This window comes from Solea senegalensis, linkage group LG7 (assembly GCF_019176455.1).
Source record: "Solea senegalensis isolate Sse05_10M linkage group LG7, IFAPA_SoseM_1, whole genome shotgun sequence".
Taxonomy (NCBI): domain Eukaryota; kingdom Metazoa; phylum Chordata; class Actinopteri; order Pleuronectiformes; family Soleidae; genus Solea; species Solea senegalensis.
Window position 1 is genome coordinate 16,681,851 of NC_058027.1, and position 23,709 is coordinate 16,705,559.

Below are 23,709 nucleotides of genomic sequence, written 5' to 3' on the forward strand. Positions count from 1 at the left end.
AATGCTTACATCTTCCTGATGTGTGCCACCTCTTTCAGTCAAAGCCCTAACTGATCACATAGGTGTTTGGTGGAAATTGTGACAAATTGGGCGTTTGAGCCTAATAATGTCAAAAACAATTTGCACATACCAGTTGCTTTTAGGGATGACTATTTGTTTCAGGGTTTCCCCCGAATGGCCATCTGCAGTGCTGCCATAAATGCCCATCTGCAGCACAGGAATTTGGCTTTGAATACTGTAGGAAAATCAACTGGCCGTCCTCCAAGTATGTCATCTTCTCCTTGGAGAGCGAAAGACGAACGTGGATGGATGACAGGATGCCTCAACATGCTTGTTTTCTCCACCTCGTTACAACCATATCTGTGTTATTGAGAGCTTTGGCCTGAAACACCACAGCACCGCGTCGCACTTTATATTAGACAATACTCTGAATGCAGTGGTAATAGTATAATTTCTGCGTTGCACTGCATCTCAATCATAGAGGTGGCAAAATAGTCCAAAAATAGTGCTTGGGGCTCTGCCTGGAGAGATAGGCTGTCAGTCTCCCTGTCTGATCATGAGCTATTATCCTCTCTGCCCTCAGACAGGAGAGAGAGAGAGCAACACCAGTGTCTATGTGATCATGATCAATACATAATCACTTTCCTGTCACTGCAATGGCACTTCCAGGGGACAGTCCTGCCCCCACAGACCAGCCATTTTAGAGAAAGGATTTGGCACACGATTTGTCTGACCTAGAAAGTGAGAGGGTTTGAACAGTGACTAGGTGAAAGCCGGGCTCATTTAAACAGTCATTGTCATCGGGTGCATTATAAAGTTTCACTACGCTTGGGTTCATTACATCAGTTTGAAATGTACCGCTGAAAGAAAAGTGATAGCTATGAGACCAGAAAGAATGTTTTCTGATTAACAGACCATATTACATGGCACCATTGAACAATTGTCTAATTGGCCAACGAATATGTTCTGGGGATTGCAATTTCAGACAGCCTTTTCACTTTCACAGTCATAAAGGCTTCATTTTTTAATAGTATAGTCAAATCACCACTGATAGCAAAAGGAGAAACACAAATGGTTTGAAGTCCCTGCCTGTTTGCTGTGTTCTGAGTTGGTTGTGATATTGGTACCGTGTGCTTTTATCATCCATTGGATACAAAGTAGATTGTTCTTGTAAACAATCAATTTTTTTCTTTTGTAACTTTATCCACAGATATTGTGCCCTTACAGCAGCAGGAGTGGACTTGTTATCACCAGGTGGACAAAATGCCTCAAGCTCTGAACATTATTATGATTTAGTTGAAACGGTAAAGCAAATAGCCTCCACAGCAGACACGGCGCGGCACTTGCAGAGTTGCGATTAAAGAGTTCCACAGTTTTTACTCTCTTCTGAAATAAATATCTGTTTCTTTAGCCTGTAAATGAATCACTATGTGCAGTGGCTCGCTGGTAAATATGTCTTTCAGTCATTTTATGTAGGGCAGGTAGTTTCCAGAGGTCCCAGTTGTCAGCCAAAAACCTGACATTGAGCCAAAACAGTGACGTTATGGGCTGTAAAACCATAGTAAATGACCTGAGAGATTATAAAAATCGATGCAACTCTAAGGGTACATTTATAATCTGGTAAAAAGCATAAGTGACATGTCACAGTATGATAATCTGACCTATTCGTAATATAAATTATATTAGCAAAAAATTATTATCAAGATCATTATTATAGTGAGCCCTCCATTGTGTAGCGGCTCAAACCCATTGTTGACAATAGCTGTATGCTACCAGACAGGTTGGGTGTGAATGCTGTTTCTTCCTTTTCTTTTCTTTTTGTTTGTCTTCATAAAATAAAGTTTTATCCAATTTCTGCTTTGTGCAGACCTTACTATAGAAATATAGCACCCACAATAAAGTGCTGTTATGCACACTTCTGCCCCCGTTTCTTCTTTTTTTTCTTCTTTTTTTTTAAAAAACCCTGTTTTTCTCCCTCTCTCTTTCAACCCCTGCAGCGCAAAGCCAGTCAGACATAAACAGTATTGTTTTACCCGGGTAGGGCTCACAGCAGGGCACTGTTAGCCCCATGCCTGATGCAGCCCACAGCTCTCCCCATGCCTCAGTTATATCCCTTCTCTATGGCTCACTGCCCACATACATATGAATGCTCCCTGTCTTCTACCCTTCACGCTTCTGAGCTGAGCGGAGCTGCGATGTTACACAGCTGCCGGTATTGGGATTTTGTGCAGAATGTTGCATTGCAGCAATAGTAAACCAACTGCAATGACACTTTCTTTTTTAGTGATTATAGGTATGATGGTACTTGAGCTCAGAGTGCTTCCCTGTGGTGCAGTTTGCTGAGTTGCACTGAGCACGTGAAGGGTGAATTCTGGGCAATAGAGTGGGTGAGGATAAGGGTCGTGGAGGGAAATGGTTCGCGGTCTCGTTCGATCAACTGGAAAACAGAACCTTTGTGCATGTAAATGTGATGGTAAAATTGTTTTAATAGATTTGTGCAGTGCAGTGTAGTGGACTGTGCAGTGTATCCCACATAGTGAGTTGCGTCTTTGTGGAATCATTTGTGCACAATAGTGTGGTGCTTCGTTAATTAATTTACACTTGATTGTGAAGGAGCCCATCACGTGTCTCCCATCACATTTCCAAACAATGCTGTTAATTTGACTGGAAACTACAGTATTTCTCATTCCTCCATCTAATCATTTGGTGTGTCTTGAATTGTTTACATTTGCTTATGTGCTTCCTGTGATGGTGGACGTACGTATTCCTGACAACTCAAAAACCACCCGTCTTTTTTGTTGATGAAGCTGTAGACAAGTGTGGTGTTTAATTCCTAAATTAATTTCCTTTCCTTGCCACCCTGCAGTGAACACTAAGTGTCTGCAAATGAGTGTCTCACGCTGGCTCAAACCTACATCTTTATGACCCTCTAGTGTTTCATTATCCTCTGTGATGCTTCTCTGGATGTAAGCAGGCTACGCAGATGAAGCTGTGTTGTGGGTTACTTTGTTACGGAAATAAGCCGCGACGTCCTCGCTCAGCCGTTTTGTGTCACGTCGGGCTGCATCCCCCAATTTTCCCCCTCTCTGGCTCAAGGGAGACTCCGATTGATTTCCTATCACAATGCCAGAGTACAGAGTAAAAGTGTGTGCCCTATTATTTTCTGTCTGCTAAAAAAAACAGAAGGCTAGACCCTCATGCCCTTATTCCGAGGGTTTTCCACAGCCCCACAAAAAAAACCCAGCTGTAAATTTGATGTAAGTGTCTCATATAGAGTAATGGCACCTTTGAAGATGATGTGTGTTTAAATTATTGGCATGGTATTAAATCCAGTGAACCTCAGGATGTGATTAATGATATTATACTCAGTGCAGGGGGGTGGGGGGGACAACCATAAATGCAGGCTGTATTTTCGTACATGCTTAATGTGTGTCACCCTGTGGGTTACTGCCCCAAACCAACAGAGGGAGATTTGCTTTCCCAGGAGACAAATGCATGCAATCACTCACTGTCTGAGAAAGTGAAACTAATCCATTTACAGCGGGAATAGCGTGATTGTCCTTTGATGGACTGGCAACCTGACCAGGGTATACCGCGCTTTTTGCCCTGTGTCGGCTGTGATTGGCTCCTGCGGCCCTGCAACCTTCATGCGGAGGAAAAAGAGGTGACTATGAATGAATGAATGCTGTGATTGCACCCACTGTGCTTCCACATCCATAACAGACCATGCCCAAGAATGGTCTGTAACCAACACTACCCTATTGTAATATCGCCAAAACTGTAATGCGCTCAGCGGTACATGTGCATTTCATTTGAACATACTTGCAGTTGTTGGCTTCTAATTCCTCCTTGCGTGGCTTTTTGTCCTAAAGCATCCATTCAGCTTTTTCATGCTTGGAAGTTTATCGGCGTTGTGTTGCTATTATTGTGGCAGCCACAATGCTACATGCTTTGAATAATGGCAGAGACAATATCCCTCCTACAGCTAGTGCGCCCATTGCCTGGCCCACAGCTGCATCCATTTCTGCAGTGTCCCTGAAAATTCTGCGCATTATCAGGGAGAAGGATGAACTAATCTGCAGTGATTTGAAGCAGGACCAAAACACTGACTTTCCTAATCCCCATTTTTTTTCTTCTTCTTCTTTTTTTTTTTTTTATCAGAGGGGGTGAGGAGCATTTTACCCTTGTGGGAGGGGAAGGAAGAGGGGCCTATTTCATGCTTCACTGATTCAACTATTTTTATGAAGATTTTTTTTTTTTTCCTATCCTCTACTACCCCCACTCTAATCCATAGTGTAACTGAACATGTAAAGCCTGTTTCCAATAGTCGGACACCTTTTGGAAGTATGAAAGTACTTTTCATAATTAGGAACGAGTAGACGACTGCTTTAGTGGTAAGTAATTTAACTTAAGCAGATAAGGCTCTGTCTCTCCAAAAAAGAGGAGCGATTTCCCTAGCCGTCTTTCATTTTATTCATTTGACAATTGGCAAACACCTATGTATGGCAAACCAGATATAATTTGCTTTCCAATGTTACAGCAAGATTATGTCAATAAATAATCAAATAATAAATAATGTATATATATGTGTATATATATATATATGTATATATATATATATATATATCATATAATTATGTTTTCTCCCATTCTTTTAGTCATTTTACTTAATTTGTTTACTTATTTAATACATTTCTGGGACCTTTCTTTGTGTTTGAAACTGTGAGCAGCAGGCTCAGATGTTACATGATGTAAAGCAACCTCAGATTTTCAACAAAATGCAGCTTATGGTGTATACATTTATTGTCATGAGGTGTAGAGCTACTGCGTATTTTGGAACGCGATCACTAGAATCCCATGTGAATTGAGAATACGGATTTAGGCCGAAAGAAATCTTGGTTTGACATGAAGTCCTATGCCATTTTTTGTCTGCTTAAAGACACAGAAACAAAAGGGAGCTCACTGATCTGCTGTGATCTAAACACTACAACAAAAGGCAGAGGGTATAACAAGCAGGGGGAAATTTAAAAGGTAAGCTCTGGCAGCACAACAGCATAGGTCATCATAAGACTGTGAATTACTAGAGCACCTCTCTCTCTGAGGACCACTTGAGACTCTCTTGCTGTGAAATAATTGGGTTGCAACAGTGAAACTCCTACTCCAGTTAGAATGTAAAAGCTTTGCTTTTTTGCTGTTACAAGACCACAGACACAGTGGTGACTATTAATCAGTGGTGGAAACATGTAGCTGATGGCTAAAGAGTTCAAAAACTATACCATTTGGGCCTGGGGGAACTGAAAAAAAAAAACATTGTACGTAAAGTAATGCCCATGAAACGCCCTTTGTATTTTTCTGTGGTTACTTTTTTTGCTGAAATGTTGTTTTTGTCATCAAAGAAAAATACGTAAATGCATTCCCCAAGTTTGTTTAAACCCCTTGTAAGTTAGATGCATCATCAGTGTGCTCAGCATTTGTCGGCAGGTCAGCTGGAGGGTGTCTCAGTGCTTATGTAGAGCCAGCAAACGCTGATATGCCAACAGAATACAGATGTCTGATTTGTGGGTTACACGCTGTTGACTTTACAGGGACCCTGTTTCTGTCACATCTGGCACCGTATTTTTTATTTTCATATTGTAATTCATGACTGGAACCTCTGAATCACAATGTCACTTGGTATTATGAACCCCTTTCTTTTTTTCTTTTCTTTTCTTTTCTCTTCTTTTTTTTCTCTTTTGTTTACAGTGGACAGACTTAAGTGCATGTGGCAGGACCTGTGCCGTCTGCGACAAGGGACATCCCCCTTTGTTGTCAGAACACCTCTAAACATCTTTCAAAAAACAACAACAAACAAAAAAAAAACAATTACCATACCATCTGTAGCTTCCTGCTAGAGTGCTGCTCACTGTCAGCATGTCAGCATCTCTCTCCCCTCTCTCTCTCTCGCCTTATTTTCCCCTCTACCTCCGACATACGCTCCCTCACACTGAGACTAATGAGGAGCTTGGTCACTGTGAACTAAAAGGGATAGATTTAATTAGTTAATAGTCACTTTATATTCAGTTTTTTTTTTCCTTGATACCTTGTAATGGAGCTGTCATTGGTGGATTGAAGTGACACTAATCTATTTTCTGATTTGCCTTGAGCATTTGAGAGTTGCTTTATTGATTGAGGTCCTTGCATACTTTTCTCCTGCAAAGCTCAGAGAGCTGTTTAAATGAAGAACCTCATTTCTGCTACACTGAGTATTGTTTCAGTGAAGGTAATGGCTGATTACTCTGGTGTAAAAGGAATAGTGACATTAAGGTGAACATTTTAAAAATACGTGTACCAACAGTCACATTAATATGTCCAAACCTTTAATAGGGCACACTGTTTACAGAAGGTAAAGGTTTTTTTTTGTTGTTGTTGTATGTGTGTATGTTAGTGTGAGTGTGACCAGGTTGAATGGACTTTCGTTTGTGATCAGAAGGTTGCAGGTTCAAATCCTGGGACAGGTCAATGCTGAGGTGTCATAGGTACCCAGCTGCCCTTGCTCTCCAGGTGCAGATGTGTTCTGCCCACTGCTCCTGGATTGTTTTGTCACAACAACTGCGCTAGCTCCGTTAGCTCGCCTACAGTCAAACTGGAGCGGACCATTTATTATACGAAAAGAGCAGCGTTACAACTAACCAGCGTACCTGTGTCCTGCGTATGTTTGCCTCTGTTTTTAAAGTTTAGCGTTACTTCAGAGACTAATTTTAACAATCTGGAGTCATGTGAAAACTTTGTCACGCGCATCCTTTCCCGGACAGTCGTCATGGAAACATGAAGCTCTGCCAGTGCTGCGGTGTTTGGACCAGAGGCAAAACAAACGTACAAGCTGAAAAATGAAATAACACATCACATTTTACAGAGGGTTTAACCCGAGCCAAACCTTACCATCATATCACAGTCATGCAGGCATAGTATGATATATATTTTTTTAATAATACACTGGTATCGGAACATCTCTACTTCAAATGCTGCCTGCACACCCGTCAAGAGCAATTTTGGTTTTAATGCCTTGCCCAAGGACATGTTGGCACACAGACTGACGGAGGGGTCGAACCACCAACCCTCTGGTTGGAGAACGTTCTTCTCTTCCCCCCCGGAGCCACTGCTGCCAGTCTCATCGTGATCTTAACCGTTATTTTTTTTTACATTCGATCTCGCGTGCACCTATCGTGCATTTTCACATTGTACCGACCGTGACCAACAGCAGTTAAAAGTACGTTAAAGTATAATGTGGTCATCAGTGGATTGCCGTGTTATAATAGGTGTGTGACACATCCATCACTGTCATGTCGATTTGCTTCCATATCCAGAAGCGAGCGTTACAAGAGGCTATATGACTAATCAACACTGTCATGGCTGATTTGCTCAGTTAGACCAGGCACCCGTTACGTAACATATTTCATCTGAAGTCATGTCACATATTACAAGTCACTGACACTCTGATGCTGGTACTGTACACACACAACTGAAAGACAAATCAAAGGCATGGGGAGGGATATTATTGGATGCACCAGGTGCTTTGAAATATAAAATGTACTTTGGCTTAAAATTCTATTATTATTTTTATCATTTTGGTTTGGTTTTCGTTCTGTACAAAATTGTAATAGAAGAGCGTTGCATTTTTTTTGTATTTTCCCACAGTGGAAAGTGGTGTTTTATAGCTTCCACCTGTGCCCAACTAATTTATTCACTGACAACGGTAATGGATTATCAGATTGTAGCTCCTGTTTCATAATGGATGCTGTGTTTCCGATGTGCTATTTGAACATTTGTAGCTGTAAAACAGTTCTATTGTACATATACAATAGGGGCTCATATATTCAACATTGTCAATATCATATTAGAGGGGGGGTAAGTTTAGGTTTTTCTACATCAGAATTTAGATTTATAAATTCAAAGGTAATTCTCATGTAGGACAATGTAGGTATACAGTGACTGTGGTATATTTTAATTCTTAATTCCATCTCTCTGCCTCACAGGTACCCCAGTTACCCGGGTAACAGCTACAGACGCCGACGATCCAGTGTACGGGAACAGCGCTAAACTGGTCTACAGTATATTGGAGGGGCAACCATATTTTTCCATAGACCCTAATTCTGGTAAGTGCATCGTCCAGGTGATGGTGTGTTTTTTTTACTTTTAGTTAGACATTGCTGACTGATGGCAAATTAAACTAAACGTAATAGAGAGGACCACTGTAATTTTGGTGACTTTAAAACACGAGACAAAAAAGGATGACACCTCTGTGGGGCACGCAGCCCAACAGAGGTCTTTGTTCTGTTATTCATTGTTTGCCTGACAAAGCCGAGAGAATATCTCTGCAAGATCGAAACTTTGCTTCATTAAATTTAATGAGAGCTATTAATACAGTGTGCAAATCCTTTGTCTGTTTCTAACCAATGGAGAACATAATGTATTACAAAATGTAATAAATGGACACCACGCCCATAATGGGACAAAAAGGAAAGAAATTGGCTTTACAGTGAGACACTGATTACATCTAAGGATTATTTCAATAGTCTTTTTCTTCCAGACAGGGGCAAGCACATTATGCCAGAACCTTTTAGTATTTAAACATTGTCCTTTTTCATTACCTGCTTCGACTTAGATAAATGAGCTTACAAGGTCACGTCGGGTCAAGTAGTGGGCTATCAGGGTTTGACCAAGACTCCAGCTAAGTACATCCAAATGACAGTTTTGAATAGCATTAGCACGGAAGTCTAACTCATTGTGAGTTGATGTAAATTTGTAGTGTAAGGTCCAACCCCAGCTGTCAAGTCTGTTTTAATCTTTCAGGACCCAAGAGTGTGTCAGAGCCACGGCACACAAACCAATGTTTAGATTGTAGCGGTAGCCACTTTTAAGCACTGGAGAATTATTACAGCTCCATATTGGCAACGACAAGCATTCAATGAATAAATAAGCACAATGCCCCAATTCATTGCTTGGTTCATTATTACATCTTCTGAAAATACAGGCAGGGATATTGCTGCCACAGTGAGTGATTTTTGGATGGCTGCGGTGTTCCACAATCACAAACATGACATTAAATGCATGCGTCTTGTCCATTTGTGCCAGAATAAACGAAGAAAGACATTTTATGTGTATTGTATTGTTCATGCAGACGAGTGACATGTAAACAAAAAAAAAGAGGCACAACTTATGTGACGCATGCTGATCGGAAATTCAAAATGATGCCTCATGACATCCTATAATCCAGGTACTGTATGTTGCTATATCAAACTGGTGAAGCAATTTCTTTACAAACATCATTTGTGAGAGATTCAGTTTTGCCTGTTCAGAATTCAAAGCTACTTGGTAAACTGTGACATCTTAGCATAAAATGAAACACCAACAAGATGTCTACATTCGATGACATGAATATACATGAGTATTCTTGTAATCAACAGAAACTCCCCCATTCGGCATTTGCCATTAGGCTGGAGACTCAGTATCTTTTTAAAACAATTTCCTTGTAATTCATTATCATTTCATTAATATTCATAGTTTCACATTTGTTTACATGGATATACTGTTGCCCGAGTCTTGGCAGCTGCTGAAGGTCTCTGCTGTATTTCATTGAATAACGGAGACTCCGGTGACAGCGGTGAGAGGGTGCGTGTGCGCTGCCTGCAGGTGCGACAAGTTGCCGAGGCTCCAGCAGGTGGAAACGCAACAGTTTCCCCTTCTGAAATGGGTGTAAGTGAAAGATGTGTTGTGGAACAGGAGAAAAGAAGCAGACATCAGAAGTCCTCATGGCAGCTATGTTCTTATGTGTGTTCTTATGCCAATGCAGTACGCAACTTCACCCCATTTCAAACCTATTGGCGTCTGCAAGTCTTTAAGCCCTTTTAGCATGCATATAATAAAATGCATGCTAAAACGGAGCCGATGCTGTTAGTTGTAGCTTCGGAGGCTGTGTTACAACAACAGGACTGTAGGTAACTCAGCCCATTTGTCTTTTTTGAAATACTTCTAGATTGCGGCTGCATGATGCTGCTGTTAAATCAGGCTCCCAGGCTCACTCCTTTCTCCGTCCTCCCCCTCTGCAGCTGCTCACTCACTCACTCCATGTTTCAAAACATAAACAGTACATCAGGGTAAAACGATGTGGCTTACTGGGGGGTGCTAAAGCGAAATTCGTTTTTAATTAAAACGTGAAGTAATGCAACCACATGGTAAAGGAAGCAGAAATGCTGAATAAGAGAACCAAAATGAAATTAAATCAACACAAACACACAGATACATGCATAGAGGGGATATACAGGATGAGACAGAAATAGTGGCTATAGGATTTGATGCTGCAGAGATCAAGGCTTAGTCTTGAATGGTAAGACTAAGGTGGTAAGCGATACTATCCCTCACAGGTGTTTTGGAACTTGCATAACAAAAGAACATTGACATTGACCCTGAAGCCTTTTTACAACTGGAAGCGAGGACAAAAATCTACCCAATGGTTTCTCTATTTGTGTCCGTCGTGGTTTCATTAGGTCATGTGATCATTTGTGATCTATTCAGTGTCATCATGATTCAACAATGGGGTTGCACAAACCTCATTATTAAAACCGCAAAATTATAGGACTCATATGAGCCGAGCTTTGCATCACTGAGTGGTGCATTCATCAGCTGACTGCTTGTCCTGAATCCATAAATGGGCCCGTACACTCACGGGCTGCCATGTAACATCACCGGGTTATGAATTCAAAATAATAATAATTGCTTCTTGCTTTCATGAGGCAAACTCTGCAGCAGCGTCATCATGCATAAAGTTATCTCACAACAGACTCCAGATTGGATCTTTAATTGCTTTTTTCAGATGACTTTTTAACATGTGTCTGTGAGCAATATGATTAAATAATAGTGAAATGACATTAATAAGAAATGAGATGGAAATCAGTTGCTCACAGTTTGGAAAACAGCACACAATAAACAAGCTGGAAGAAAGGGAATCCCAAAATGTATGTACATAATTAGGATCAGCGCGCTGTTTCAAAACATGGATTTTTGTTGCTCGTCCTCGCCGCTGAAGGTGTCGCCATCTCAGAACCGCAGCCGGGACATGGCTGCGGGAGACACGCTGAACGGACAGTTTAAGGATTAGCATTCATGCGCCGCGTGATTGTAGAGCGCATGCAGATGGCTCATTCGAGAGAGCCAGGTGTTTTAATGAATGTTAATGGAAAATAAAAAGGTAAGGGGGAAAACAACCACTAGATTAACACTTACAATGCCACATTAGAGGAGAAAAGCATTCAACAAATAAATAAACATCATGCCCCAATTTATCACTTGGTTAATGGCTGGTGGTGGGCAAAAAAAAAATAAGGCAAATATCTATGGAAATCAGTGTCTGTCTATCCCTCTCTTTTCAGTGATTAGGAATTCATTTGAATAATTAATTCAATGATCACCAGAGATGAGAGTGATGCTCCTCGCAGGATAACTGAAGTGTGTTTGCATGTGGGAGTGTGTGTGCATGTGTCTGTGAAAAGGGAGTTCAAGTAACTGTAACTTGTTCTGCTCTTTTTTTATTTATGAATTCACTTGGTTAATGTGCGGTTGTTCGGCCTAACTTGCAGTCGGACTTCACTTGTCTTACTGGTTACGCTTGTGACGTAATGCAACATGCATAATTGCTGCTGATGCACACCAGGAACACAGCAACCTGATTTATGTGATTCATATTTAAATCTTTAACCAGAGCTGGCTGTAATCTATCTGTAGTGTTGCAGAAAGATTTTACCTTTCCTTTAAACCTTGAGTAATCATTCTCACCTCGCTGATGAATAGAATTTTAGAATGACCTTGTACACCCCAGAATGAACAAACCAAACAATGAAATGAATTGATTTTACATGTTTACATGACCTGAAGGACACAGATTTCTGATCTATGTATGCAAACTAGGCATCTTATAATTTGACATTGTGTTAAAGAAAAAAAAAGTTGTGTTTGTGAAACAATGCTTGAGTAAAGGAGATCTTCCTTCTCTCCCTGAGAGCTTAATAATAATAAAAAAACACCTGCACACTTTCTTAGTAAAGCAGTTATTCAGTCATCCAATCTTTGGCAGCAGTGGCATCTTGCAGATAAGGGCAGAAGCTAAGGCTAGCTAATGTTCACATCAATCATCCAAGAGAGAGAGGAAAAAAAGCTTTGGTGTGATTGTCGTAGCCAACTGTGCTGGTTTCTGAAACTGCTGATCTCCTGGGAATTTTGCACACAGTCTCTCGAGTTTAGTCCGAACGCTGCCAGAAAACGATCTAGTGAGCAGCAGTTCTGTTGACTGATGTGTCTTTTTGATGAGAGAAGTCAGAGAAGGGCCGGTCTAGTTCAAGCTGGCAAAAAACCTGCAGTAACTCAACATAACCGACCATGTGGCGGACGTCTCCAAAGGGCAAAAGGCCACGGTTCCTCTCATGTCAGCTATGAATAAAAACCCGTGGCTACTGTGGAGACAGAAATAGTCTCCGAATAAAAAATGTAGCCTGGTTTAATAATTCTGGATTTCTAATGAGGCTGCAGATGGTAGCAGATGTATATATACAAGTATATATATACAAGTATGCATGATTAAATGCATCTAATTGCCCAATTTGTGTTTATTTACACCTTCATGTAAAATACAGTGTCTACTTTTGCCTGTTATATCTATGTCATTTGACCTCCTCTTGCTGACGAGGTCAAGTAATTATATTGCTTTAAATATCCAACCTTTTTTTTTTTCAGTTCCTAACATTATTATTGTTGTGTATTATATCAAAACTAAACCCTAAAAATGAGCTACATCTCCCAGAAATAGCTACAGAAAATCCAGGCACAGAAAACACCCAATCCCCTCCCATGTTTTTCATTATAGTCACGCATATTCTCATTGTCTGAGGCAGCTCAGGACCAAGGCAGGGTGTCATGCCAAAGCCTGGCTTTTATGAGGGGTTTTATATTCATTTGATGATCCTGCGGGCCTCTGTTTCCTGAGTGGATTATCCGTATACGCCGGTGCTGAGCCCTTTTTATATTCAGCGCTGTGGCAGAGTCAATAAGGTCCATTCTGCATACAATATTCAAGATTATACAAGACAGACAGCATAATTCACACTCAGTCAGAATACAAATGACCGCAGACAGCGGAACAACGCATTTGAAAACAAACACAGCTGATTCTCTGTGGTGGAACTAGCTCTGTCATGACCATCTTGCTTCACTCACACAGACAAACCTGCAGAGAATTCTTTATATCTGCTCGGTATGGAGTCCCTGTTACATGAAGTCAGGGTCTAAAATAATGCTTGTCTTTACACAGAGAGTAAGGTGAGCCTGAAGGTTACTGTATGCCTTGCTTTTTTTTTTTTCCTTGTGTGCATACTTGCTTGTGCATCATTAAAATGATGTGCCGAGTATATCAGTCATGCGTATAATTGCATTAATGTATTATGAACTGCTTTCACTTTCAGCGACCATAAAAATTGCTCTCCATGGGATGGATCGGGAGATGAGAGAGGAATACCTGGTGGTCATTCAGGCCAAGGATATGGGAGGTCACATGGGGGGCTTGTCTGGCACCACAACAGTGACCGTCACACTCACGGACATCAACGACAACCCACCGAAGTTCTCTAAAAGTAAGTCATTTCGCAACCTTAAATATCCTAAATCAAATTACGAGGAAAACAAATTATTATTATCTAAATCAGATTGGTAAAAACTGGGGAAAATACATTTTGTTTTGTAAATTGTATCAAACGGGCTCCTCGGAAAGTAATCCTCTCGCTGCTGTAATGACAAATTAAGATGCAGTGCTGTACGTTTCCAGTCTAATTTGATCAACATTTGATCAACATATCCCCAAGCCAAACAGCTACGTCTCCTCTGTCCCAGGTTTGTATGAGTTTGTAATCCCCGAAGACCTGCCGCTGGGGACAATGGGAGGCAAGGTGAAGGCAAATGATAGAGACATCGGCGAGAATGCCAAGTCGTCATATGGCATCATCGAAGGGGACGACCAAGGCACGTTTGAGATTGCTACGGATGCGCAGACGCAAGAGGGGATTCTCCGACTGAAAAGGGTAAGACCCAGACACTCACTGGCCGTCCTTTCTCCTCCTACGTTCTCACATGAGCTAACCTGGAAATGACACCAGGGAGCAGGGAGGAGAATCCTCCAATCTCCAGAGTTCTCAGCAGATCTTAAAGCCGTTTAAGAGAACACTGCAGGGCCTGTCCCCTGAGTGGCCCTGGTGCTAAAGCAACGTTTGATTTTCAAAAATATATTTCTAAAACCTCTTTGTTGATTCACAAAATCGATAGCACTGGAAAAAAATGGCCGAATAAATTCTACCATCACACTCACGTTGAATAAATCAAATGAACATTTCTAATGCAGCATTTCTCTGTGTGGACAAATAAGTACGACAAATAGAAGATAAGTATGAGCTGCTGAATGACTTTTTCTTCCTCTTAACGTGCTCTCGTTTGCAAATGAGTCTTGTCTGCTTAGCTGTTGCTCATAGCTTAAGAAAAATTGCTGTACTTTGGTTAAATGTGGTTTTACTGACACACATTACAATACTCACATTGCCATACGAGCAGACAGAAGTTGCCTGTTGTGTTTGACAATGTTAAAACAGTCACATTTGAGAGGTGAATTCTTTTTCTTCTTCTTCTAACTTCATCACAGCAGTTCCTGGGTAATTGCCTTGCTCAAGGGTACTTTAGCAGTGGTTGTTTAGGGAGGAAAAAAAAAAAAGACAATCAACATAAAACTTGTTTATCAAAATATTGCAGGTACATCGTCCTGAGGCAAACAAGCAACACTCTTGTCACGAAACCTCATTTTTGCTTTTTGCCTTGAGACAAACACATTAGCACTTAATGATAAAACGTGATGATGGTGATGCAAGTGTTGGAATTAGCAGCATTGTATTCATCGGTTAATTTCAAAAGTGTGGTAGAGGCTAAGGAACTTTCTTTATTGCAAATAAAAAATAAATGTACATATTCATATATATATATATATATATACATATATATATATATATATATATATATATTATATATTTTTATATATATATATATATACATAAAACCAGGCTCTCAGTAAAATCAACACCAATGCAGTATGGATATTTCCTACAGGATAAAAGCTGTATTAAGATGCATGAGAGTTGCATAAGAGCATGCAATCCTCAATACAACAGTGTATGTGTAATTTACATTTGAAAACGGCAGTGCATTTTAATACAGCCGCAACCTTCAATGAAGTTTAGACAAAGCTGTGTCTCAAGGACATCCACGAGGATTCAAACTGAGATTTGAACACACGGCCACAGCACATGCTATTATGTATGCATGTATTCTGTATGAATCTAGAAGCTTTACAAGGAAGAGGATCTTTGCATACGTTGAATCACACACATGATTGATAGATGGGCGTTCTCATGTCTTGAGTCATGGTTGGTTCGGTGTCTGAAGAGAGCAGCCGTACATCACTCAAATATGGAATGCTATTGTGTTGTGATGTAAAATGACATTACCCCAAGGACACACGGTGTGACTTTGTCAAAGTGTGAACAATGAACTGTGTGGGAGGTGGAATGTATAAGAGTCGTGGCAATCTGCCGGGAATACAGTTCACTGCCACTAAAGAAAACATCAGTGCCAGAGAACAAACTCGACGCAAAGTCATAAAACTCCAACTGTTGACAAAGCAAATGTCAAACGTGTTAGTCTTTTTGGCAACCTCCACTTCCATTCCCCCGCAGAGAGCCTCCCTCATTCCACGTCTGCTTAACTTCCTCTCTGTGGCCCTGAGTTGGCCCAACTCAGGGCCACAGAGATAGATGATAATGTATCGGGAAAACAGCAAAGCATTTGCACACTGAGCGTTTTTGCATCTCTCCAGACAGCAGTGTCTCCAGTTAAAAGAAACAGTAGTTATTCATATTTGTCTTTTGTTCCACATCGGCACCAAGCTTATCGAACAACCGGGGTGACAATAGACGCTGAAAAGATTCAGTGTGAACTTCTCCGAGGCACCCTGTCCCCATTAACGGCAGTATATCTAAAAAAAGAAGACACGGCTTCACATTGTATGTGCATGTGGCGAGTCTGCGGCGCGGTGCGTGTCATTTTTCATTTAGGCACACACGTTAAGTGATGAAGGCGTCCACGCCGCCGCCGCGAGACGGGCGTCTCAGGTGCGTCTATTTTTCACACAAGTCATCTCACAGTAAAACGGACAGTAAAAAATCTGATCTCTCCCCACAGTTTCAACGTCTACATTTGTCACATGTGTTTCTAAACACGACACATCTCGTTGGCGCGCTCCGGCATTTCAGTCCCCTGAATCCCTCTGCTATATGCTCCCTGTGTGAACAACAGAGCTGCGTGACACACAGCAGATTAGATCAGCGCTGCAGCCGTCACGCACTGCACCCGCATCCAGTGTGAACCCGGCCTAAGACCCTTTGCAGCAAGGTTAAAACATATTGATTTAACTGAGCCTGGAGAGGCACAGACCAGGGTAGAGATTCTTTGCTGTTTGGGTTTTAAGCTTTTTATCTGTCAGGCCCCAGGCCCGTCAAGGGATGTTAGTGGGACGCTGAGCTCTGCAGCCAACGCTGAGAGTCAAAGTCTCTTAATGGCCCGTGTACATACTGATGTGATGCTAATTTTGGAGAGAGACCAAAGAATGATGTAGTGCGGGTGTGGTGTGGGACATGCTGTGTGTCCTTTTGTCAGTGAGTGTAGTGGACTCCTTATTTAGAAGTTTAGCATCACTCAGTGAAGTTGTTTACACTCACACTGGCTATGCAACATAGCTCAGCGGCTGCTGCACCATGCATACAAATCAAAATCAAAGTCTTATTTATTGCATTTATTTATTGGATTCATCATTTGGATGGCTCAAAAATGCAACTTGCCTTCTTCGTTGATGCTTTAACTGGGTTTAAAATTGATAATGAAAATTATTTTGAACCCCAACTTAAGTTGGCCCATTAACAGAGCTATTTTCTAAATGTTTTCCTCAAACCATTTAAGTGGATTTAATGTAATTAAATGTGTCAACACTATGTCAGGACACTGGAAGCAAATGTAATGAGTTGCTTCTACATGCTGTCAAGTAAATACAATTTTGTGTGGCAAGCGGAGCGATGTGAGCCTAGTCAAGAAAGAAAAAAAAAGAAAGAAAGAAAGAACGATCCAGCGGCTCGAGGTCTGGCCGCACTCTATACTTTGCCAACACAGACAGTGTGATCAGAGAAAAAAGGAAGGAGTGAAGGGCGGGTTGGGCGTCAGGAGTGAAGCGTAGGGGGAGGATGAGGAAGAAGAAGGGGAGGTTAATAATGAAAGTGTTCCAAATAGCTTCTCTGAGCGTAGAGGAGTGGGGCTTGGAGAGGCTTCAGGGGCTTAGGTCTGTCTTGTCCTGATGCCAGGAGTGTGGGAGTGTGGAAATGGAAAGCCTTAGGTCGCTGCCCCACCATCACCCACTCCCAGCTGCTGATATGGTCTCACCGCTGAGCCCCCAGGACTCCCCATCCACTCGTGCACCTGCCCTCTCTGGCCCCATGAGCTTTCAGCACTGATCCTGTGACCTCAGGGACGATTTCCCCTTGCTTGCTGACTAAATACATTTCTTGTTTTTGTTCCTCTTCCTTGTCATCCTCTTTCCCCAAGCCAGTTCCCATGCCCTCAAGCGGCAAGGCCCACTTTTGATTTCCCTATAAATCCTGGTTATGGAGTGAGGAAGTGACTTGATCCCATTATTCTAGTCGTATGAGAGCAACCAGAGGTGATACAGAATGAAATTGTGACAGTCTGGGGTGTCCTCAGAGATGCCAAGAGAGTAAAATTGTGACTCTCCTCTTTCTCTTAAATATTAATGACAAGCCATCTTTAAAGAAATACGACAGCATAGCATGAGAAAACGGGGGATTAAACAGATATGTCAATCACATGGCGACATGTCGCGAACAAAATTTGTTTATTTCTCTCTGGGAAATGACACCATTCTTTATCGTCCTGAATAAGTACCTGTTCTCATTTATTTTATGCCACCTGGTTGTGATAGCGGGATGAAAGCCCTGATAATCGACTGTCACAGAGAGTATTAGCGGGGAGATTTGTGTTCTTTCATGCCGATAAAGACTGAAAAATATTTACAGGTTGTGCCTCTCTGAAAATTACAATTATTGTGACCAACTGATTAAAATGAAAATGATGATACAAATGAATTTGGTTTGCGGCAACAAGACAGATCACTGTCTGCCACAATCTCTTCACATTCAAGTGTGCATACAAAATATTATGTATCTGTAAAATCAAACTGCTATATGAGAGTTTCGGCATCTGTTGTTGTTAAGTATTTCATTTCCTCTAAATGATTCCACGACTGGTACATTTAATGTGCTCCATGTAAAACATGCGGCACGTCACTTCATCACATGATCATGAGCTGACCAAATCTTTTATGTTGGAAAGGTACGGACATCTTTTCCTGTAATCTGGAACAAATGAACGTCATCTAAAAATTGCACATTGTGTTTTAATGCGTGTCATTCTTCTCTGTGCCCCCACACACAGCCGTTGGACTACGAAAGCAAGAGAGCCTACACGCTGAAAGTGGAGGCCACCAACCTCCGCCTGGAGCCGAGCAGCGGGCCCTTCAAAGACACAGCCACGGTGAAGATCGTGGTCGAAGACGCCGACGAGCCCCCCGTTTTCTCCAGACCTATGTACTTACTGGAAGTGAACGAGAACGCCCCCATCAACACAGTCATAGGGACGGTCACCGCGAGGGATCCAGATTACACAGGAAGTCCTGTCAGGTACGAAGACGAACACAGTTAACCGTGAGCTACTGTGGGAAGTTTTTACTCTGCTACTTAACCGTTTGCTCTTGACTGTGCATCACAAACCTTGAAGAAATAAAAAAAAAAAAGAAAGGAAAAAAAAGCTCTTATCTGTAACGCCGAGAGATGGTGGACAGAAAAGACAAACAATTGGGTCCTTTCAGGCTACACTGAAATGTTTTAATAAAAGATTTGACACTGAGACATGCAATTAAATCCATTCGTGCCCGGCTGTGACCTTTGGAGGCTGTAGTATTCTCTTCGTGTCTGTGGCAGTGAGGAGGCGACTTGATGATTGCTCTTATTTCCACAGATGTACTTAAAAAGAAAGATTATACAGGAGAAGGCCGCGCAACTTTCTCTTCCACTGTGTTACTATAGCGCTGCTATATTATCCTGATGTGTGACTCATTCTTGGAAATACCACAAGGGCACCTTGAGGATAGGTTATACAGGCAATTTCTCTCCCTCCATCTTGGCATTTCATTAATCCTCCAGCGACTTGCTGACCACATTCCCGGGACAACACTCAACAGGTTGTGTGTAATTGCATGGCGAGCAGGGAGCAGACTGGGTTTCATAGATTGGCTGAGGCTACAGAGCAGGCCTGCTTCACTTTACATTATTTTTTTTTTCCCCCCCCTTGTCTGGTGGCATCCTCATGTTTAGTGATGAGATTGCCTGGAGGAATTGAGCCCAGAGGTTGCATCATGTCTGTCCCCCTTTTAAGGAGAGGAATATTTCATGTATAATGACATATTTGACTCCTCTCTGTTCTTATGCCGCGTCCTAGTCCCCTTTTGTCCGCGCATGCGAAATTGTGTTTTAGAGCGAACGGGAGAAGTGAATGAAATCAGTTTGAGAAATCATATTTTCCTCTGAATGGTATGCAGTATTTCCATGTAGATTTGCCTACTTTTTTGTTATGCGCCACCTTCAGTGCATTATAGTTGGAGAGAGAGAGAAAAAACATTGACTAAATAATGAATGAGTGTGCACCCAGATGGTAGCACCCTGCTGACACGATCTTTTCACACATTTGCTGCTATGAAACTGTCCAGGCTTCAACATCCTGTTTGTGGCACTTGTAAAATGTTTTGAGCATGATAGAATGAAAACTACGTCAAAAGCACTGCATCACATAACTTGAAGTTTTGGCAGTTCGAGTTTTCTTTTTCTTTTCTTTTCTTTTCTTTTTTGCACTTTCCTCAGGCTGTTCATTCATGCTCGCTTTGTAGTTTATGCAATCATTAATTTCCTAATTTGTGGAGACTTTTTTTTTTCTCATTTTCACTGTGACCGTCAGGCACAAAACATCCTTCTTTTTTTTTTAACAAAACGTTATTTTTAGGAAATGTGGTTAAGGCTAAGGTTAAGATTTCCTTTTTAAAATCAAGCCCATTCACAAACTTTGCATTTCATTTTCCAAGCTGAAGATAAAGAATAAAAAAGTCGCTGATAGAAGGACTCATTACACTATATTCACCTCACAGCTCCTGTAAGAAACACTGATAATGATGATACGGCATATACCTGTCCATAAAACACACTTGCCAGTTTGCATTTTGTAAACACAAATAACTTAATCATCTCCACGATTTTCTCTCTTGACCAAAACCCACACCACTCCCCAGCCCGCCTCGTGCAAATCTTCAAAATGAGTATGATCTATCATGGATGTCAAGTGTTTTCTTTGTGGGGGGATGAGATGAAACAAACTATTGTCATGGAGGGCTTAGAATGATGTATCACCCTCACCAAAGACCATTTGATTTTACTTCCAGCCATGGTTTGTATTAGCCTGTAACTCTGCAAGGCTTTTGGGTGATAAAATGATTATGTCTAAAAGATTTTAATCCTCCACATATACTGGCTGACAGAAGGCTGTAGCTTCAGAAATGCCTCCGACGAGATCAGAAGCATGTTGTAAATAATGTAGACTCCAGACAAAATCTTCACCACTCAATAAACCAAAGCTCTTCTACTTTAAAAGCTGTGTTTGTCTGCAATGCACATGGGATGTCAAGTTATAAAATTGAGTAACACACAATTATTATTATTATCATTATTATTATTATTATTATTATTATTATTAGATATTTCCCTTTTTGTAAAATCTGTGAATGTACAATAGGTTTTTTTCACTTTCTAATAGCTGTTTTTTAAAAAATAATAATAATAATAATCTGACATGATTAGACATTTGTAAATGGAAATTGTGTTTCGATTCATCTGGTTGCAGAATCTCTAAATGCTTAGTGTTGTATAAAAACAGTGTCTTGACTGTGACACTGATGTTGTTCACAAAGAATGTCACGTCTTTACACTTGGAATAGCTGTAAATGACACAAATCAGGCCAGGTGTCCTGCTCTTCCTCTCTTTTTTCCCCTCACCGCGTGTGTAACTCGTTTGTAAAGGTTGGATCTATAGGAGAGCAGAGGCAACTGTAAATATACTGTAAACCTGATCACCATGAGCTCTCAAGTCGATGGCTCTGATTAGACCCCCCCAACACACACACACACACACACACACACACACACACACACACAACCTCCACACCAAACCAGTCCGGAGAAAGCCACTGTGGCCTCTAGTGGGCCTCCATGTCCTATGCACTCAGGAGACACACAGACCCTTAGCTGTACTTATCCAACCAATAACATTTCAGGTGCACTCTGTGAAACACTGCCTCAGTATTGCTCCTTTCTGGAGCCTGTGCGCTGTCATTTTCCACCTGACTGATCACCTACAGTAAAAAGTGATGTGACATCTGGCACTCACGGCAGCTGTCCGACCGAAATGACTGGAATTCACGAAAAAGGTGTGGCCGTGTTTTATTTCAGAAGATAAAAATGTGACGAGCAATACCAGGAACTTAAAGACATTTTGATTATTCTCCTTTAATTGTTTTATTGCTGAGCACATCTGCGGGGAATGCGCTGCATTTCTGCAAAGCTCATTTGTCTCTGCAGGCTTTCCTGTGTTGTTTCAGCACAGATGACTGCAGTAGGAAAAATGCTTTTCTATGAACATTCCAGGAAACCAAAGATCCTTTATGCTGCTATTCAGACTCTTTTGTTTTTTTTTCATCAACCTGGTAAAAGTTCCCAAACAACATGAAAAAAAAAACAGCCAAAACACCACTGGTCAGCATTCAGGGGACGGAAAAAATTAGTTCCGCATCAGTGATGCTCCCAGTAGAGTTACTGACCTAATAACAAGCAGGAATGTCACTGACAAATTTTATTCTCTGCAGGGGGAAAAAAAAAAAAAGGAGCTTTTTCACCTCTTCTTTTTCAATTCATGCAGAAGCGTTCAACCACACAGACAAACGTAAAAACCAGCACTCACTATTACACACAGGCCTACACCATCCACACCAGCCAGCCTGCTATGTGTGGTTGCCATGTTTAATCGTTAAAATACACATAATGGTTAGTAAATAACACATTTGTATTGGTCCACTCAGTGAATTACATATTAAATACAGTAGCTGTATATTCTGGCAGGTGTCACTGATGTAGTGTTTGCTCACTGACATGGGACCTTAGGTCTCAAGGGTAAATTTTTGGAGAAACTTTCCCACAACACTTTATTCAGTCAGGAGCCAGAACTCCATGAAGGTACAGCCTCTCTGTTTGTGAGGTTAGGATGTAGCAAAGATTGTCCCCTGATGTTTTTTCACCTCTACGTTGCATGTGTGCTGTACTGCCAGTTCATCTCCAGTTTGACCTTGTACTTCTATTTAGCTCGCTTCAGCTCCTCCTGTTTACTAGAGCATCTATGAGAAACTGGATCGGAATATTATTTACTGCTCCTATCTGCAGTCTGGGTTCTGAAATCCTTTTGTGACCTACATCCATTTCAAAGGCCCAGACATAAAGGCTTTAGTGACACTTTACATAATGGTCATTCTTCTGGATCTTACGCCTCACCTTTTTTTCCTCGGTCCCTAATATTGTCCAGCAAAAACAAACCGGGGCCTTTTTCCATTCTTCGTTTCTCCATAAAACATAGATGGATAGATAGATAGATAGATAGATAGATAGATAGATAGATAGATAGATAGATAGATAGATAGATCCCAAAGGAAACATATGGGCTTAATCTCTCTCTTGCTCTGACATTAACATATATCACATATAATGTGTGATATACTCGTCACAGATTTAAGTTGTAGTTAACTAACTTTTTCTGACTGGAAACGGAACTTTAACAGCTCACTCTCTAAAATTGCACAATCAGAGCAGAAACGTGTTTTAGCACCTCAGAAAAAAAACACCCTTAAAAAGCTGAACTGTCCCTTTAAATTGATGGCAAAGATGTAATGATCTCCTCGATTACACCGCATGCACCGCCTTTATCTTACGCACAGAAGAGCTTCCCTCACGCTGATGCATTCTGGGTAGCATCTCACATTTGTTTGACAGCGAGGCGAAATATTTCTTGGATGTCTGTTGCATCAGTCGCCAGACACTCGTCAGTTACTCTGCTGTGAGATATTTGGCACGAGCAGCCTCTAAGTGATGTTCAACTGTTCGACTGAGGTCAGTCCAATGCCATTTAGAGGCTGGTGAAAAGTGAAGCAAAGCCGGCGCGAGCGGAGACACGCGCACACATCCTCGACACCGCGCTCGGGAGAAGCTGTGCACGCACGGCGCCGGATATCATTTTTTTTTTATTTGCTTTTAATTCTTTTCACATCACGTTGTCAATTTGAGTGACAGGTGGCAGAACATTTCAGGGTCTGTCTCCTCGCTTCCACGTGAGGCTGTCAGAGTCTGACTGGGATCCACTCTGTCTGCAGGAGAGAGGCTAGTC

At 41.4% G+C, this 23,709-nt stretch overlaps 1 protein-coding gene across 5 annotated transcripts in view; it reads left to right on the forward strand.

Annotated features, from left to right (window-relative positions):
* cdh8 (cadherin 8) overlaps positions 1–23,709 on the forward strand; it is an 82,417-nt gene that overhangs the window by 47,646 nt on the left and 11,062 nt on the right. For all 5 annotated transcript variants that reach the window (XM_044030600.1, XM_044030601.1, XM_044030603.1 and 2 more), the window contains 4 exons: positions 8,013–8,132; positions 13,488–13,655; positions 13,912–14,099; positions 18,616–18,860. In XM_044030600.1, the coding sequence (XP_043886535.1) occupies positions 8,013–8,132; positions 13,488–13,655; positions 13,912–14,099; positions 18,616–18,860 (721 nt within the window). The remainder of the gene's footprint in view (positions 1–8,012; positions 8,133–13,487; positions 13,656–13,911; positions 14,100–18,615; positions 18,861–23,709) is intronic.